Below are 17604 nucleotides of genomic sequence, written 5' to 3'. Positions count from 1 at the left end.
CAGAGTTCTCTCTGTGGATTCTTTCAAAAGCAAACTTTATTATATCAATTCAGCAGTCAAATATGTTATATGAAGACAGAAAATGCAAGACAAAAAAGAGTTCTTCACATGTGAAGAAACTTAGGGAGTTCATATAAAAGTAATCTTTGTAGTCCAGTTCTCTTTAAATATTTATGCACAAAAAGCATATTTATATATTTACACTGTGCAAACATTTCCTTTGGGATGCATCAACCCATAACTATTTTTGCTCATTTGGAGTTAAGAAACACTTCTTAAACTTTCCTCTTGTTTTGATCAAGATCAAATATACCTCACCAGCAAGTGCAATCAATACAAAACTGATGATCTCTTGGTCAAGAAGATCTAGAATTGATACTTAGCATAGAAGTAGCAGTACATATTTCTTTTACTTGAATATCCAAGCACATTTTTCTTTGTAAATACACAAAAGGTCATTTGCCTTCAAGTCTGTTAGTGGGTTAGATTCACAGCTCCTAAGCTGAGTTTTAAGAGTTCAGAACCATATTATATGTAGCATTTTAGTTAATATATATTTCTATTGGACCATGAGAAGCTGAGATTGGGCAGTAGTTGTTGATTTGGAAGATGTCAGTGCTACTGTGTTAAATGGCCAACTCTTTTTAATATTGCATTCAAAGATGAAAGGGGATGGTGCATCCTTTTCTCAAGCAAAGAACATTCATGCCCTTTCTGAGATGCTATACAAAAGTCTGTTACAAATGAATGATACATTTTCATTCCTGTACATATATACTGGTAACTAACTTGGAAATTCAACTGTCTTCATGGAAAAGCTGCCCTAACTTTGCAAGGAAATTGTCTTCTCATTTCTAACTAACCTCTTCAAACTCTCTAGTGACCAATTCATTTAACGTATATGCAGTTTAGTAGCCATCCTGTCTTTTCAGACAGATTCCCATAAATAAAATATAATCAGTGCAGTGTTAGAAGGTCCATGAGGTTTCGTGGACAGAGCTTGGCTTTAACATATCTAGCTTTTGTGGTTTGGTTCCAGTGTGTGTGTTGGCATACTGACAAAGTGCAAAACTTCATGAATTGAAAACTTTATGAACTTGATTTCAGCAGGCTTATCCAAACCAAATTGTTCTGTATTCCCTGTTGTTGCAGCCCTGCCTCTGGTCTTAGTTCTCCTCTATCCTTGCCAATTGTGTTTTGCAACACATGATTGAAATTCTTGCCTCACAAGACTCCTTACCGCATTTGCCATCCCGAGCAGTAAGAGCCATATGGTGCCCTGTCCCCAGCTAGCTGATTCAGCTTCCCCGGAGCATTAGCCTTCCCTCAACTTTCTCAAAGTAGAGTTTTCACTAAAAACCATAGAGCGTGGTCTGTTTCTTGTTTTCCTCTTCTTGGAGAGTCTTTTATTTTCCAGCACTATACAGGCCCCTGCAACAGGCTGCAAATTCACCCAATGCCTGACATGGGGGCTCCCGAGGGCTCCCAGCCACCTCTCCTGACTAGGACACAGATGCTACACCTGGGGCTGAGCAAAGGCTGGGTGACTGGAGCATGAGAATACCATCCTGCTGCCAGGGACCAAACAGCAAACTGGTTTTCTCTGTAACGATGACCATTCAGGCTTTCAGAAGCAGTGGGCAGTTTTAGTAGCAGCTGTTGATGTTCAGCATTGGGAAAGTCAAGGCCTAAGCATTAGTATTTCGCTATATTTTGTATATGCTTGTTGCAGTCTGTAGAAAAGCAGATCACTGAGATTAAGCCAGTGATATCTTTTTAAATTTTAGGATAATTAAAATTACTTGGGTCAAAGTTTTTAAACTGACAGTGTTTCAGAAGAAACTTTTTGGATTAAATGCGTATTTAAATCTCAGCCTAGAAGTACTCAAACGGGTGGCTGAGAATAAAGGACCACGGAGTTGTAGTCGGGAGGGGGAGAATGGCACGCTTTCATTTTCTCCAGCACCGTGTTACCATATGTGTATCTTCGCTTGGAGTCGCTGAGCTGGTCACAACTGAAACTGCAGAAGCTTCTTGGCTTGGTTATTCCAGAAAGCACCGACTCCTTGCTCCTGCTGGCACCTTTCACGCTGTAACAGAGCAGCATCACTGTTAGCATATTTAACATGTATGGGCATTTGTTTTAATGACTTGAGCAAAGCCACATCACAAGAAGCAGCTTTGTTTATTCTCAGATGATGGCAACGGCATCGATGCAGATGGGATTGCTCAATGGGAGAGCTGAACGGAGGACTGAAAGAGCCTTCCTGTGTCTCCCTCGAGTCCCCTTCTGAACAGAGATGCTGTGACTGAACATCTCTATTGAAGTGCTTGTGTTCAAGGATTAAGCTTCTTGCTGCTTACAGGGAATATTTGATCGCTCAGCCTAAGCTCTGTTGCGCTCACTAGTGCCAGGTGCTACAGAGTGAAACTGCATTGCAGGGCAAAGCAGTGTCCAGTGTCTGGCATCTGTGCTGCCGCTGGGCTGTGGATCCGCATAGGGTCCCCACACTTAAATGTTCTTCTGAAGGGAACTGGGTTTTTTTTGAGCAGGAGGAGTGAAATAATGAAACGTCTCAAGCCTTCGGGCAAAAGCAGAAAGCTGCTAGTGTAGGTGTTCCCAAAGCCTAATGCTGGGATGAATTTTTAAGATAAATGGCAGATGTTTGTGAGGAAGGACACAAGGTCTGGGTATCTCCTCTCAGGCTTCTCTCAACAGCAGACGTGAACTGCTGGTTTGAATTAGAGTTTTCCTGTCCCACAAAGGACCAGTTATCCTGTAGGTTGCCTTTTATATGATGCCCTTTACAAGAGGAGTTTAATGTCTTCTCAACTGAGCCGCTCTTGAAGACACTGATCACCTCACAGCACTTTCTCACCCGTGTTCAGAGAGCACAGTGCTTAAAAGGGCGCTTTCAATTATGAAGAAAGTTAAGGCAAAGATAATTTTCACACCATTGAACTTAGATACCAAAGATTTATCTGTAGACAAAGGACAAGCCAGAGCATTTTCAATCATTGATTACATGTGAAATCCTAATGTAAACGTATGTTGGACCACAATGCCTAAGATTAGATTCCCTCCCCTGTATTTTTATAAGTTCATGGGCACTCCACCCCACTCCATTTATAAGGTCAGGAACATTAGCAGCCCTAGTCTTGAATTCCAGAGAAGACAGTCAGAACATCTGTTGAGGCTTTCAGAGCCCAGGGTTTTGCTTTTCTTTTTAATTTGCACTATTAGATCTTTAAGTGAAGCACAGAACTGGTAGCACAGGCCCTTTCCTGATTAAGAAATAGAGAAGTAACAGTTTCTCAGATTTCACATTTTCTTGACTCCTTTAACTCACAAACCTGTGTGCTTTTTAAGGAGTGTGGTCTCTGTCTTCTGTCCTACTATAGGAAATTGGAGGGTCCTCTCAAGAAGACCACCCCATTACTTTTATTTGTAGATGGATGGAGTTCATGAGGAGGCGCCCTCCTGATGAGGATTGCAGATGCATCCCACATTTTTATTTCATCTATTGGCAGATGTACAATTGCCTTGGGATAAATTACGTAACCATGTGACAAGGTTAGTCACAGACTCAATGGGCATTTTGTGAAGGGTTTAAAGAGAAACGCTTCTGTGATTTACATTAATTGCGAGTATTAGGGAGCAGTGGGATGGCAAAAGTGGAGTGTGCATGCAAAGTTAGGAGCCTTAAAACCATCATTCTTTGATCCTTTCATTCATTATCAGGCTTCTGCATCCTGAGAATGTTCTTGTGAGCTAGACTTGTCTTCTATTTTAATTACTAAACCTTTAAACCAGTAGAGCTGCATCTATTAATTTTACCCTGCGTGCACTGCTGTGCCTGGGCATATACTCCCACCGAGAACTTTGAGGGAGCATGTGGGATTTTGGCATCCATATCAGGCTTCATTTTGAGACTAAGCTTATAGTCAGTAAAGGCTTCTCTAGGTGTGGACTATCTCCTTTCCACTCTAGCAATGTAAACTATGTCTAGCTGTTTTTTAATTGGGATCATTTGTTGGAGGAAATGGCTGCTGCTTTCCTGATAGATTCAAGAACTGAGGGAGGTTAGAGTCTGGCTGCAGCTCTTGAGATGCTTGTTCCAGCTCACAAGTGGTAGAGTTCTCGGCCATTTCTCTGGCTTAGCAATTTGCTTTGTCTCAGAGGTTTGCTCCAGCCCAAAGATTTTGGCTCACTTGGGTTGGACTTTTTCAGCAATACTGAAAAGCTAGAGGAGAGTTGCAACTGGGATCCTTTCCACTTGCAAAGGAGCAGAGCTCAGAAGCTTGTTCTTTGTCTGCCCCCAAACCTTTCTGTTGGGATCTTGTTACCTGAGGCCTTACATTAGTAAAGACTTCTCTCTCTTTATGCTCTTCACGGTATCACTTATTTTCATCTCAATGGCAATAGCAAGTCCAAGACATGTGGCAACCATTTCTGTTGTGCTCCTGGCCACCACCTGGGCCTGAGGGGCTCCCCAGGGTTCAGGGTGATGCTTGTTTCCTACAGTGAAACCAAGGGTGAGCTTTGCATGTTGGTGCCTTTCCCTCTACAGCAGTGGAAGCCTGAGGGGAGGGGAGTTGCCTGGGTCAGTGGGGTACCCCTGCACTGCCAGGTAAGCTGGCTCCCCGCTTTGTTTTCCCCAGGGCCTGGCTCTGGGGTTGGTCATGCTGAGTAAGCACCAGTGCATGCTCTGGCTCTGTCCTGGAGTCAGCGGATTAATTTCCTCTGAAACAAACCCTGGGTGCACTTCTGGAGACAGGTAGGATGCGCTGGGTTTGGCTCCTTCCACCCTACGCAATCCTTCAGCACTGGCATGGCAGATGTGGCCCCACCAAGTCTGAATCCTCTAGTGCCAAGCTCCAGGGCACGCACACGCCCTTGTGCTGATCTGAAAGGATCACCCCGCCTGGCTGGCTCACATGCGATTTCGGATGCTTCGAACTGAGGAAAAACCACACCGAGCCCAATCGTTCTGCCCTGGGCAGCAGGGAAGTGCGGGAGCCCAGAGGAAGGCAGGTGGGCCAGCCTGCCCCAGCCTGCAGGCGAGTGGGGAGCAGCGAGGGCACGGCCACGCAGCACCCTCGGCCCCGGCTCAGGACCCACCCGCTGCTGCGAGTGCGTTTGTATCCGTATCCTAAACTGTGGTGTTGAGGGTTACAGTGTGATGGTAAGTGCTCTAGTTAGGGGTTACACTGAAGGTGATCTAACTGTAAGCTGCTGCTAAGCGGGGGTGACCCCTTCCTCATCCTGGGGCTGGCACTAGCTGCCCTGACGCTGAGCTGCTGCTGCTGCTCGCTCAGAACCTATTCTGTTCTTCTGATAATCTGGTGACCTGAACCAGCTCTCTGCAAGGCAAGCCAAGCAGAAATGGCAGCACAAGAGAGGGAGCAGGACCACAGAGAAGGATGCTTGACATGCAAGGGAGGAAGCAGGACTATGCATCTGGTTAGATCAGCTTACATGTGTCAAACCCCTCCAGGCTCTACCTTTCCACTACTACTTTCAAGTGTATTTATTTACTGCTACAATTTAGCCTAAGTAAAGGATACTTAGCTAAGCCACTGCTTTTAGGAACGTGTGCAGACTAAAGGGTCACTGTGTGCATTCACATACATGAGTGCTTTCTGGCATAGCGCTACAGTACCACTTGTTTAGCTTGCAGACCAGATGACCTTGTATGTTCTCAGCCAGCTGCTCTGTTTCCCTGAGGATTTACATTCTAGCAGCCACTGTTGAGTTCAATTTTTTTTCCCATCCAAGCATTCCTTTTCCTTCTGCAGCTGAAAATGATCCTTAAAGCAGTTCTGGAGGGATGCTTGGGGCACATTCCATGTATTCTGTGCCACGCAAAGAAAAAGGTATTTCATACATTTCAGAAAGGGCTTCTTCAAATACATTGCAGGTAAAGCCAACACTAGAGGCAATGTAGGCCCACTGATGAATGAGGTGGGGGTCCTGGAGACAGCGGATAAAAAGAAGGCGGAGTTACTGAATGCCTTCTTTGCCTCTGTCTATACTGTTGGAAGCTGTCCTGAGGAGCCCTGGACCCCTGCGGCCTCAGAAGAAGTCAGGATAGAGGAGGAATCTGTCTTGGTTGATGAGGGCTGGGTCAGGGACCAATTAAGCAACCTGGATGTCCATAAATCCATGGGCCCTGATGGGATGCATCCGCGGGTGCTGAGGGAGCTGGCGGAAGTCATTGCTAGGCCACTCTCCATCATCTTTGCTAAGTCATGGGCAACAGGAGAGGTGCCTGAGGACTGGAGGAAAGCGAATGTCACTCCAGTCTTCAAAAAGGGCAGGAAGGAGGACCCGGGTAACTATAGACCGGTCAGCCTCACCTCCATCCCCGGAAAGGTGATGGAGCAACTTGTTCTTGGTGCTGTCTCTAGGCACATCAAGGATAGGGGGATCATTAGGGGCAGTCAACATGGCTTCACCAACGGGAAGTCATGCTTAACCAACTTGATAGCCTTTTATGAGGACGTAACCCGGTGGATAGATGATGGTAAAGCTGTGGATGTGGTCTATCTCGATTTCAGTAAAGCGTTTGACACGGTCTCCCACAGCATCCTCGCAGCTAAACTGAGGAAGTGTGGTCTGGATGATCGGGTAGTGAGGTGGATTGTGAACTGGCTGAAGGAAAGAAGCCAGAGAGTAGTGGTCAGCGGGACAGAGTCCAGTTGGAGGTCTGTGTCTAGCGGAGTTCTGCAAGGGTCGGTTCTGGGACCAGTTCTATTCAATATATTCATTAATGACTTGGATGAGGGATTAGAGTGCGCTGTCAGCAAGTTCGCTGATGACACAAAACTGGGAGGAGTGGCTGAGATGCCGGAAGGCTGCGCAGCCATTCAGAGAGACCTGGACAGGCTGGAGAGTTGGGCGGGGAGAAATTTAATGAAATATAACAAGGGCAAGTGTAGAGTCCTGCATCTGGGCAAGAACAACCCCATGTACCAGTACAAGTTGGGGACAGAGCTGTTGGAGACCAGCGTAGGGGAAAGGGACCTGGGGGTCCTAGTGGACAACAGGATGACCATGAGCCAGCAGTGTGCCCTTGTGGCCAAGAAGGCCAATGGCATCCTGGGGTGTATTAGAAGGGGTGTGGTCAGCAGGTCGAGAGAGGTTCTCCTCCCCCTCTACTCTGCCCTGGTGAGGCCGCATTTGGAATATTGTGTCCAGTTCTGGGCCCCTCAGTTCAAGAAGGACAGGGAACTGCTAGAGAGAGTCCAGCGCAGAGCCACGAAGATGATTAAGGGGGTGGAACATCTCCCTTATGAGGAGAGGCTGAGGGAGCTGGGTCTCTTTAGCTTAGAGAAGAGGAGACTGAGGGGTGACCTCATTAATGTTTATAAATATGTAAAGGGCAAGTGTCAAGAGGATGGAGCCAGGCTCTTCTCAGTGACATCCCTTGACAGGACAAGGGGCAATGGGTGCAAGCTGGAGCACAGGAGGTTCCACTTAAGTTTGAGGAAAAACTTCTTTACTGTAAGGGTGACTGAACACTGGAACAGGCTGCCCAGAGAGGTTGTGGAGTCTCCTTCTCTGGAGACATTCAAAACCCGCCTGGACGCGTTCCTGTGTGATATGGTCTAGGCAATCCTGCCCCGGCAGGGGGATTGGACTAGATGATCTTTCGAGGTCCCTTCCAATCCCTAACATTCTGTGATTCTGTGATTCTGTGATTCTGTGATTTGGGGACGTTGCCATGTTGTCTCTGCGGCTGGCAGCAGCCCTCAGAAATGTCACATTTACACAAAGCAAAAATGTGTTAAGCCACTTCTAGGAAACATTGCATCCTTTGGAGCCCTCTAATATCCGCATGCATTCCAAGCTCTCTAATACCTGGCTCCTCAAAAAAGAGTACGGAAAACTGCCTCAATAAAATCAAAGTACCATAAAATCGCTCACAAGCCTCTTTTCTGAAATGTGAATGGTCAAGGCAGGAGAAAGGGTTTTCCAGCACTTGTTTGGAGTGGCTTGAATCACCCCGGCTTTGCCACGCATGAGCAGTGCTCCATTGCAGACTCCTGCCAGCAGCACGTTTGCCCCGCACACTGTGTATTTTGGCCGTGTAAGTGTGCACGCTCTCGGACATGTATGTCTATGCATTTAACCAACGCCCTCTTAGTCACTGGAATTTTTCTTGAAGCAAGTCCTCTTTGCCTTGGCCGCACATTTCAGCCAGCTCCAATTGTTCATGGAGACAATACTACACCTCCCAGCCTGCCCAGCTGCAAGTCGCTGACAAGTTCAGCACAGGCAGGATGGTGGGATGGCCCTGACCTCCTGCCAGCATAAGATGAGTGATGGGTTGGGTCTGAGCAGTCCCTGGCCTGGCTGAGAGCGGTGAGCCTAAACCAGCTGCAGATGCTGCCAGCTTCGCGGTGGCTGGGAACTGAGACACTGCCGGCATTGAGAAAATAAACATTTCCCATTTACAGAGAGTTCATGTCAGTGCAACGCATTTCTTAGAGCAGCCTGAGTTCCCTGCTTGGGCAGCTGTCAGGAATTAGGTGGAGGAAGGTGGCCAATATATTAAAGTGCTTAAAGACAGGAAGAGAAGTGAGGCCACACATCCATCTATTGTAAAGTTGCCACTTTAGCATCCTGAGCCCATGGGTGTTAAATGGGCTGTGCTTAGCTGAGTCATGGAAAAGAAGGGCAAAAACAAGCACAGGGGAGCCTTGTCCCAGCTGGGGTGCCCTTGGGGACTTGCAGAAACAACTGCAAATCCTTCGTAGCCACACGTTCCTCCTCCCCTCCCTGCCAAGGGCTCGTTTCCTATAGTTCGCTACCGCTACCTTGGTTTGGTGCTCTCTGGCACTCACTTGTCCAGCCTGGCATTAAGTTGAGGATCTGGCTGATCAATAGAGTGCTAATAAATCATATTGGCCATGTGCACCAAAGAGGTTGAGTGTTGTTTCCTCAAAGGCGTAGGGAGGGTTAGGTGTGGGAGCTGACTGACTGCTGACTCAACTGAAAGGTCAAACCTCAGCGAGTGTTTGCAGGGACTAGGGACACCTCAGCTATTTTCACTAGGCCTGATTTAGCACAAGGACCTTGAATCCTCCTTTGCTCTCTAAAATGTAAAGGAGAAGAAGGAAACATAAAATACAGACCCAAAGAGCGTCCGTTTCTGCTTGCTGCCTGTCCATGTGAAGCATTTCAGTTCTTCTGGAGCCAGCATCATCCCACTGTCTGCTTGGTAATCCTTGAAGAAAAAAGAAAGATATAACCCTATTCGGTGTTAACTGTAGAAAGTTACTTTTACAATGGGCTTAATTACTCTTCGGTCTGATTTTCAGCATTGTTTTGGTTGTTTTTACTAGGAAACAGATGCTGCATGCTGCTGGAGGTGCCGTAGTGCCCAGGTGTTTAACAGTGCCTTTCCAAACTGTCCTTGCTTTGGGGTGCAGCAGCCACATGCCGTTAATGCAGATACAGAGCGTTAAAAGAAAGGTGTCTACATGCCAGGTGAGGTTCTGGCCAACCACTAGTTCAGCCTTGAGAGCACCATCATGCTTTTCCCCACATCCCACCGCTTGATGCATACAGCTGGGTCACTAAAATCTTCCCCCAGCCTCTCACTCATGCCCACTCCCACCAGGACATTATGTGTGCCTCTTTAGTAGGCATTTCTCCAGCTTGTCCACCCAATAACAGGACTTGTTCATACCAGGAACCTCTGATGGAAATGTGACTCACGATTCTCATTTGTGTACCACTATTCAGATGAAAACACAAATCTAAGGGATTTTAAGTGGCTCTCCCACATTGGGGAGATTCAGATGGGACCCTGGCAGCCGTACCGTGCAGGCCTACAGGCATCGGCCACTTCTTATCAGGGAAGGAGTGTTTGCAGCCCATTGCATGGTCAGCAAGGATCTATGGTTCCCCATTTGTAGGACATGGGATAACACCATGCTGTAAGCACAGCTAATATTGCACCTTGTATCAGTAGAGCTGACAAAGTAGTAAAACCCCTTCCTGATTCTCTCTGTCTAAATCTGCCACACCAATAAAAAGAAATAAATGGTGTAGCATTTGGCCCAAGAGTCACTTACATTAAACACAAACGTTTCCTTGATGGGAAGCTCTTCAAATGTCTTTATGCGCTGGGGTGGTTTTATTTTGAAAGTGTTTATGTATCTGTTCAATAAAAAAAGCAGGACAATTTTTGGTGAGAGTGTGAAGTGCGTAAGCAGGAAGCCCTGGGTATTTCTCTGTTTCTTTAAGCAGTTGCCAAACTGTCATCAAGGTAGTTTACACAAAAGGGACTTGTTAACCAGACTCCACCCAAACCTCATTCCCCAGCCCTGGGGCACACACAGCTGCCCCTCTCACAGCGCCCAAGCGTGGTGGTCTGATGGTCTCCCTGGGCAGGGACACCCTGACGGGCTGTCCCAGCCCGATGGGATCCCGGTGGTGGTGGCTCAGTGGCTGGTGGGACACACAGGTCACGTGGGTTGTCTCTGTGTGTTTTCTCCCACCCAGGTCCAAACCAGGCTATGCAGCAAGCTACAAAACCCAACAAACAAAGTCTTAATCTTGCTTATCTCACCTGACGTTTTCAGTGCTTCCACAACTTGAGCTTGTAACAGAAAAATTTTCATTGCACAAAGGATCAGATGCAGGGGGAAACCCACTCTCTGTTGTAAATATTGTATTGAGGGGTATGTAGTCTTTGCCTTCCTAAACACATACAAGAAATAAATGCGTTATTCCTGGAACCATGCAGCCAGTCCCCCCTGCCTCGGTGACAGCACGCGGTTGTGACATTAGTACCTGCTGGACGTTTGCTTGCAGCAGGTCTCCCAGTTTTTTCACCAGCTCGGAGAACCTTGGTCTGTCACTGGGATTGTTTCGCCAGCAGTCCAGCATGATTTGGTAGCTGTGAGGACAAAAGCAAAAAGAGCACATGGTGAGGTTACAGCTTGCTTTGATCCAAGGCAGAGCAGTCTCTGACAGCTTGTCATCAATAAAGTTAACTCCTGAGCACGCCTGATTTTACAAAGATGCTCCCCAACACCACCGAAGCCTCTTACTAAAAGAGTAAACTTTCCACAGATAAAGAAAAAACCTTCTTCCCGCAAGACACCGGGAAGATCACGTCAAAACAATAATTTAGCCAACTAGTCATACTTTCTTTTTTTATTCCTAATTAAGTATTAAACCTTTGTATTAAACATCTATTAACAGGCAATGTTTAAGTTAAGGCATCCTAAGATGACTTATATGAATGTGTCACTTCCTCATATTGGTCGAGTCGAGCTTTCCTTCCTGCAATAAAATATGTGGAAAAGAAAAAAAAAAGCTCTTATCTACTGTCACTAGGATAATAAAATTAGCCAACGGGTAAGACTCCCAGCTAGGCATGGCTGGCTCGCATCCTTTTTCTTCTTCCAGAACTGTTTTTTGGTAAGTGTTGCTATTTAGAGTCATGACGTAGCACTCAAAAAGGCCCCGAAGATACCTACACATACTTGATTTTGCCTCCAGAGGTAAAATACCCTGGGTACGTTCATGCTCCTGAATGATTTGTGCCACAGGGTGTGTGTTCAGCATGCTGCAGGTGCCTCCCTGGGCAGGGCACCCCATCCCGCTCCCAGGGCAGAGGGGCTGCAAACTCAGGGTCTCACTTGGGCCTCCCCAGGCCTCCAAAAAGGTGTTGGCCATGCAGCAGCAGCTGGAGGCTGTACCTGAAGGCAGGGGACCAGGGAGCAGCAGCTGATGTCGTGGTGGAGGGCCTCAGACAAACCTCACAGGTGACACGAGCTGGGAGGCTGTGGGTCCCTATCACCTTCCTCTGCCATCAGACACCATCTCTGGGAAAGGGTGGACCCTCGTCACCCAAGTATTTGCGAGGAAGTCTCCACTGTTTCTTCCTAAGTCAAGACGACATTAATAATGTCACTTTCCTCCAGCACTTATCTGTGTGCACATGGGTAAATATTAAACCTGGAGAGGAATGAATGACCTTCCTCCTCCAGGCTGCTCGCTCAGCTCCCCTCAGAGCCCAGCCTCAGTGGTGCCCTGGGCTGAGTCCACGTCCCTCCTCACCTTCTCCTACCCCACGGGAGGGCCAGGGAGTGAAGTGGGGTGGGGGATGCAAGAAGGTGCTGGTGACAGCAAGAAGATACAAGGCAGCATCAGGTTGTTTTTCCTTATGTTGGCATAGGGTACTTTTTGCAGAGGCTTGTATGTCATCTGCAAGGCAGCCCAGGAGGGCAGCGGTACACAAGGCAAGGAGAGAAAGGCATCTTACATCTCCTCCGTCGCTTGCTCGGGGGCTCGCATTCTTGTGCCTTCCTTTAGTCTGCTGCAGAAATCCTCATCTGTTTGGACTCCAGGGTAAGGAGAAGCACCTGGAGGTGACATTGGGAGAAGAGGGTCGTATATGCCTTGAGCTGGGTAGCTGTGACCTAGCCTTGGCCCTACGCATCCCCCTCAGACACTCGAGGTGTGCAGCACCTGCTTGCCGAGCTGGGAGCTGCTGCTGCTCCAAGCCCTGGTCATTGGAAGGGGCAGGATCAAACCCAGCATGATGGATGGTGCTTACCTGGCCTGAATGCAAAAAGTACACATGAATGTGTCTTGAAAAGCATCCCTCAAGAAAAGCCAAGTCTGATCTCTCTATTGGTTTGGACCACCTCAAATTCCAGTAAGCAAGAGTATTAACAAACCCCAAATGCTCAAAAGCACTTTGAAAATAATAAAATCATGGTTTTAAATCAGATCACAGTACATTTGCATTACTTTTCTAGCTTCTGTGCTTTTAAGATGCAGCCTGATCATGCTGTTGGTCTTTTTTCCTTGTACAAAAATAAATCAGGAAAAGGGAAAACGAAAGAAAAAAAAAAAAGAGCTTTCAGAGAGTCAGACAGTCGCCAGGTTCAAGGAGCTGGGGCTTTAAGAAAAAAATAGCAGGTATTATGAGGCTGACCATAAAATCACAAGAGTTGGCAGGCTGAGCAACAACACATATTTAAACTAATAAATGATTGATTGTCCTGAGAATTGTATAGTATTGTTTCCTCTGCTGTTCACCTCTTTTGTCAGCCTCTATGTTGAACCCAATTAAGATTCTTCTATTCTGACGGTCATTGTTGTTCCCACTCAGTGTACATCTTGTATCCTGCCTTTTCCATATGAAAGAAAGGGGGAAAAAAAAGCTTCGCTGGGTTTTAATTTCGGATTGCATGCTCTAGTTCATCGTGTGGCATCTGTGCAGATGCTTGTTCGCCTGCTGCGTCCAGCTGCCCGGGTGAGGGGTGTGCTGGGTCTCTCCTGGGCTGGGGGGTGACTGCCTGGTCTCAGGCTGGAAATGGGGGTGACACAGTCTGAGACATGCAAAGACCTCTGTGTGTGTTCAACTCCCTTGCTCCCACAAGAGGTGTAAGAAGCTTTTGAGGGAGCACCCGGCCCATGGCACTCGGTGTCTTGAATACTATCATCTGTGGCACAGGGGGTGATACTTCGGTGCCTGGCAGCTGCCGACCCAGGCCCACAGCTCTGTGTTATCCCACAGGGTTCCACATTCAATAAAAACACTTTAAAATTTGCCCGATTTTCCTGGTTTGTGCCATCAGTCAGACAAAGCACCGTGACTGCTCTGTCTGCTGAGGGTTTCTACAGGGAAAAGAGGGAAGCTTAGGTTTTGCCCATGGCAGAAATATGTGGTAAAGTTCTGAGCTAGCTGTGCTATCCATGAAGGTTTTCAGCCTGGCAAGTCAGCCTTCAGTGCCCTCACATGCACCAAAATTTCCAGTTCACAGGGGCGTGATACACACAGTTCTTCCCTCTACTCTCACACCCCCCCTCTGCCTGATTTAGGTCTTTCTTTATTAAAGATCTGGCAAAAGCTCGTTGAGGGTAATGGATGTTTTTCCCCAGGCTGAAGTCCCCTCCGCTGAGTCCAGCTCCCGGGCTTGCAGAGTTAACATACCCAAGGAAAATATCTCCCACAGCAAGACCCCATAGGACCACACGTCACTTTTTGTATTGTAGATTTTATCAAATATGGATTCTGGAGCCATCCACTTGAGAGGAAGTCGAGCCTGGAGTAAAAGGGACAAACCTGACTATTATTTTCAAAGCCTAAAAGAATTTAATCATAGATGAATCAACTATATATTGTTATGTAAATAATTACCATTCAAACAGCAACCTGTTGGATTTCCTTACAGGCAGTCAAGATAAACCCACACTCATTCAGACACTTTCTTAACAAACTGTCAGAGTAAAAGGCTGGTTTTATAATATGTGTGGCACAAAACACGAGACATTGGAAACCTGTGGCCAGAGTGACCAGGCCTTTTCTTTACAGGGATGTGGGTGTATGCAAAAACAGAAGTCTCTTGCTGGCAGCCGAGAGACAGAAGAGAAAACCCTACGTCCAAGCGCGAATCATTCTGTGATGGTGTCGGAGATTTTCTTGGGGAAATTTTTAAAGCCTGAATTGCAGGAGTATACCAGCAACCCTTGAAGGCCCCTCAGTGTAGCCTGTTAGGGTCTCCTGAGCAGAACCCAAGTTATGTGAATGACGTTTCCCAGCTAATATGTAATGTTGTAAGTCCTGAAAGCTATTTATGGATGAGGGAATAGCTGGCAGGTGGGTGAGACCTCCAGAAGGAGACTCTCTGTGTGACCCCAATGCCCACACCAAATTCCCATGGCATCAGTGGGTGCAGGCACAGTTTACTGTCTCAGCCATCACAGAAGGCCTGGCAGGGGCTTACTGCCTGCTAGCTGCAGCATAAGCAAAAAAAAAATCGAGTAGGTGCTGGAGGCAGTGAGTCCAGCTCAGCTGCTTGAGGCACCACGAGCGGTGCTTGGCTTTGTTGTGTGTGCATGGGGGGACACACACCTTGTTTTGGAGGGACTGGTTTCCTTGAAAGAAGTTTACTGAGTAAGGGGGTTATGCTGAGCTAGCCAAGAAACATGTCCAAAACACATCTGAAGTATTAACAGGGCAGAGCTGTGAAACAGTTAGCATGTCCAAGCCTTACGCTTGAGGATAGAAATGCTTTCCAGATCTACAATGCATCTGGATAGCTCATCTTCACATAAAAACTGTGATAGCTTTCAAGCTCTTTTAAGTTCAGGAAATGTGAATGTCTACAGACCATTTTGGTGGACAGTTTGAAATGATAAGTTATAAACATTTGGGTAAATAAAGAGCATCTTGACTTACATCTCCTTTTCTCACATAATCAGGATTCTTATAAATATCTCTTGCGAGGCCAAAATCACAGATCTTCACGACATTGTTCTCAGATAAAAGGATGTTTCTGGCTGCCAGGTCACGATGAATGCACTATAATAAAACAGTTTCACAATCAAACTGCATTTCCTTAATCCTGCCCACAAATTTCCTGACTGTCTCCCATATCCTTTTTAAAATTATTATTTGAGAGATCAATTTAATATTTTTTTAGGGAAGCTGACTACAGTTTACATGAAGTTACTGTAAACAGTGGCAATTCTTAAAAAAATCCAAACTTCCTAGATCCAGAAAGTGGCAAATTTTTAAGCCCCTTGACATTTGCAGGGAAAGCGCTGATTCATTTGGAGCTCCCTACCTAATATATGTTGAAATGAAGAAAAAAAACCCACCACACCCAAATGATCTTCCCTGAATGAATGAGCTTGACCCACTGCCTTCAGCCATGATCCTGTGTTTATGGACTATGGAGACTTGGATAAACACACTGTTATATTTATAACGCCAAGAGGAAAACGGCTCTTCCTTTGGGAACTCTCCCAAGGAAGGTGTCACTAAAACATAGACGTGATTTCACCTCTGAATCCCATCCTTCTGCAAGAAAAAATCCCCAGTGCAAAACTCACCTTTCTGGAGGAGAGGAACTCCATGCCTCTGGCCACCTGAAAGCTGTAGGAGATCAGGTCCTCCATAGTGAGGGGCAACTTGTAGAGATCATCAGCATCTGCAAAGGTGGAAAACGTGGTTTGTTACAAAGATCGCTCACAAGGCAGTTATTTGCCCTCCCTCTTACTGATCCTATTACTCCCATAAAGTCAGTCTTCGTAGACTAGTATTCGAAGGTTAACTCACTGTCACTGGAAACAATAATAGTGCTTACTTTATACCCCGCGCTTTAGATGCTGCTGTGTTTTCCCCAAAGATAAGGAGCAGTCAGAAGAAACAATCACACATTTTCCTGTCAGATTTACTAACCCTGGAAATAATCTTTTTTTAAATCTTCTACCCTCTGGACATGACCCTGTGAGCGTCTCCCACGGATGTTTATTACGGTGATAAATGAGGAAAAAAATTTCAGGGATGCACAGTATGTTGTAAAAATATCACAGACCGTGTACGGGCAGGAAGGAATTAATACCTACCCTCCTCGTCCTCCTCCACATCACTCAGACTTTTATCTTCCTGGAACCCAGAGCTTGCGAAGCTCTCACTGCTGGTGACGCTGTCCAGTCTTTGTTTTTTGCCTTCCACCATCTGAATATCCTTTTTCTCATTCATTGGCTCTCCTTGCAGAGAGGAGTCCTTCAAACAAACAGAGAAGAGGTGCTACATCAGAGCAACGTAGAGGGTGGGAGAGGAACCGAGTCAGACTTCTTTCACCTTTCTGCTGGGAGAAAATGCTGGGCTGTGGCATGTGCGGTCACGTCTCCCACAGGCACGGGTGTCCAGCACCACCACAGCAGTCAGGGGCTGGTGGTGGGGCTGCACTCCACCAAGGCTGCCATCCCCAGAGGGCAGAAATGTGGTGGCTTGGGAGTACCAGCACATGATTTTGAGGCACCCTGGGTGGTGGGCTGCCTCTGGTGAGGTGAGGATTTGCGGGGTCCATGGATGGACATGTCTGCTGGCCTGTGGCTCATTTCAGCCTGAAATGAGACATCTGAAAGGGCTTGTTTCTCTCTGGTAGCCAGAGAAGAAGCCTAGTGGGATGAGTTGAGAAGGATGTGCCCACAGTGCAGGTGTCCCAGCCCTTGCAAACTAAAGCGGCAGCTTTTTGTCCCAGGCTGCTTAAGGCACCTGCCTCTATGTCCCTGCACAGTGCTTGGTGTGGGGCTGTAAGCCCTTCCAACGAGGAGCAAGGGCACTTCGTGTTTGAAATAGAGCCGCTGTTGGAAGCGACTTCCTCTCTTCCCCAATGCCTTTATCCAATGTTTTCATTTAAACCAATGACGGTTTAATGGGACACATGCAACACTGTTTGGAAAATGCTTTCCCACTACTACCTGGAGAGCAGCCTCGCTGCTTGGCCATGCTCTTGTCCCCTCTGCCCTTTCCTCTTGTCCTGCGACCATCTCTCTCCCCTGTGTGTGCTGGTGCAGACCTGGGCTCCCTCCCCCCTGCCCGTGCGCCCTTCCCAAAGGTGCCGGGGCACAAAGTCCGGGCAGGGGCCTCACTGTAGGGGATGTGAGTGACTCCCCCCAGGGTGGATCCCGCATGGTCATGCTCCCTGCTGAGCCTCCTATGCCAACAACCGCATGTTGGAGGAGGTGGCTGCTGTGTTTCATGCAGAGTCCAACATGGACAGCCTTGGGAACAGAAACTCAGCCAAAGCCCTTGGGAGGGGGACGTCCTCCTGATT

General features: G+C 47.1%; 1 protein-coding gene across 1 annotated transcript in view; it reads right to left on the bottom strand.

Annotated features, from left to right (window-relative positions):
- Positions 1-18: 18 nt before the first annotated feature.
- The window catches only part of FLT1 (fms related receptor tyrosine kinase 1), a 115245-nt gene continuing 97659 nt past the window's right edge, over positions 19-17604 (bottom strand). Inside the window, exons 21-30 of the mRNA XM_068417993.1 lie at positions 16388-16547; positions 15872-15969; positions 15216-15338; positions 13968-14079; positions 12288-12387; positions 10808-10913; positions 10584-10714; positions 10087-10171; positions 9142-9233; positions 19-2090 (exon numbers count right to left, since the gene is read on the bottom strand). Of these exons, the coding sequence (XP_068274094.1) occupies positions 1886-2090; positions 9142-9233; positions 10087-10171; positions 10584-10714; positions 10808-10913; positions 12288-12387; positions 13968-14079; positions 15216-15338; positions 15872-15969; positions 16388-16547 (1212 nt within the window). The 3' untranslated portion in view covers positions 19-1885. The remainder of the gene's footprint in view (positions 2091-9141; positions 9234-10086; positions 10172-10583; positions 10715-10807; positions 10914-12287; positions 12388-13967; positions 14080-15215; positions 15339-15871; positions 15970-16387; positions 16548-17604) is intronic.

This window comes from Nyctibius grandis, chromosome 2 (assembly GCF_013368605.1).
Source record: "Nyctibius grandis isolate bNycGra1 chromosome 2, bNycGra1.pri, whole genome shotgun sequence".
NCBI classification, from domain to species: Eukaryota; Metazoa; Chordata; class Aves; order Nyctibiiformes; family Nyctibiidae; genus Nyctibius; species Nyctibius grandis.
This window is presented reverse-complemented; position numbering and strand designations above follow the sequence as displayed.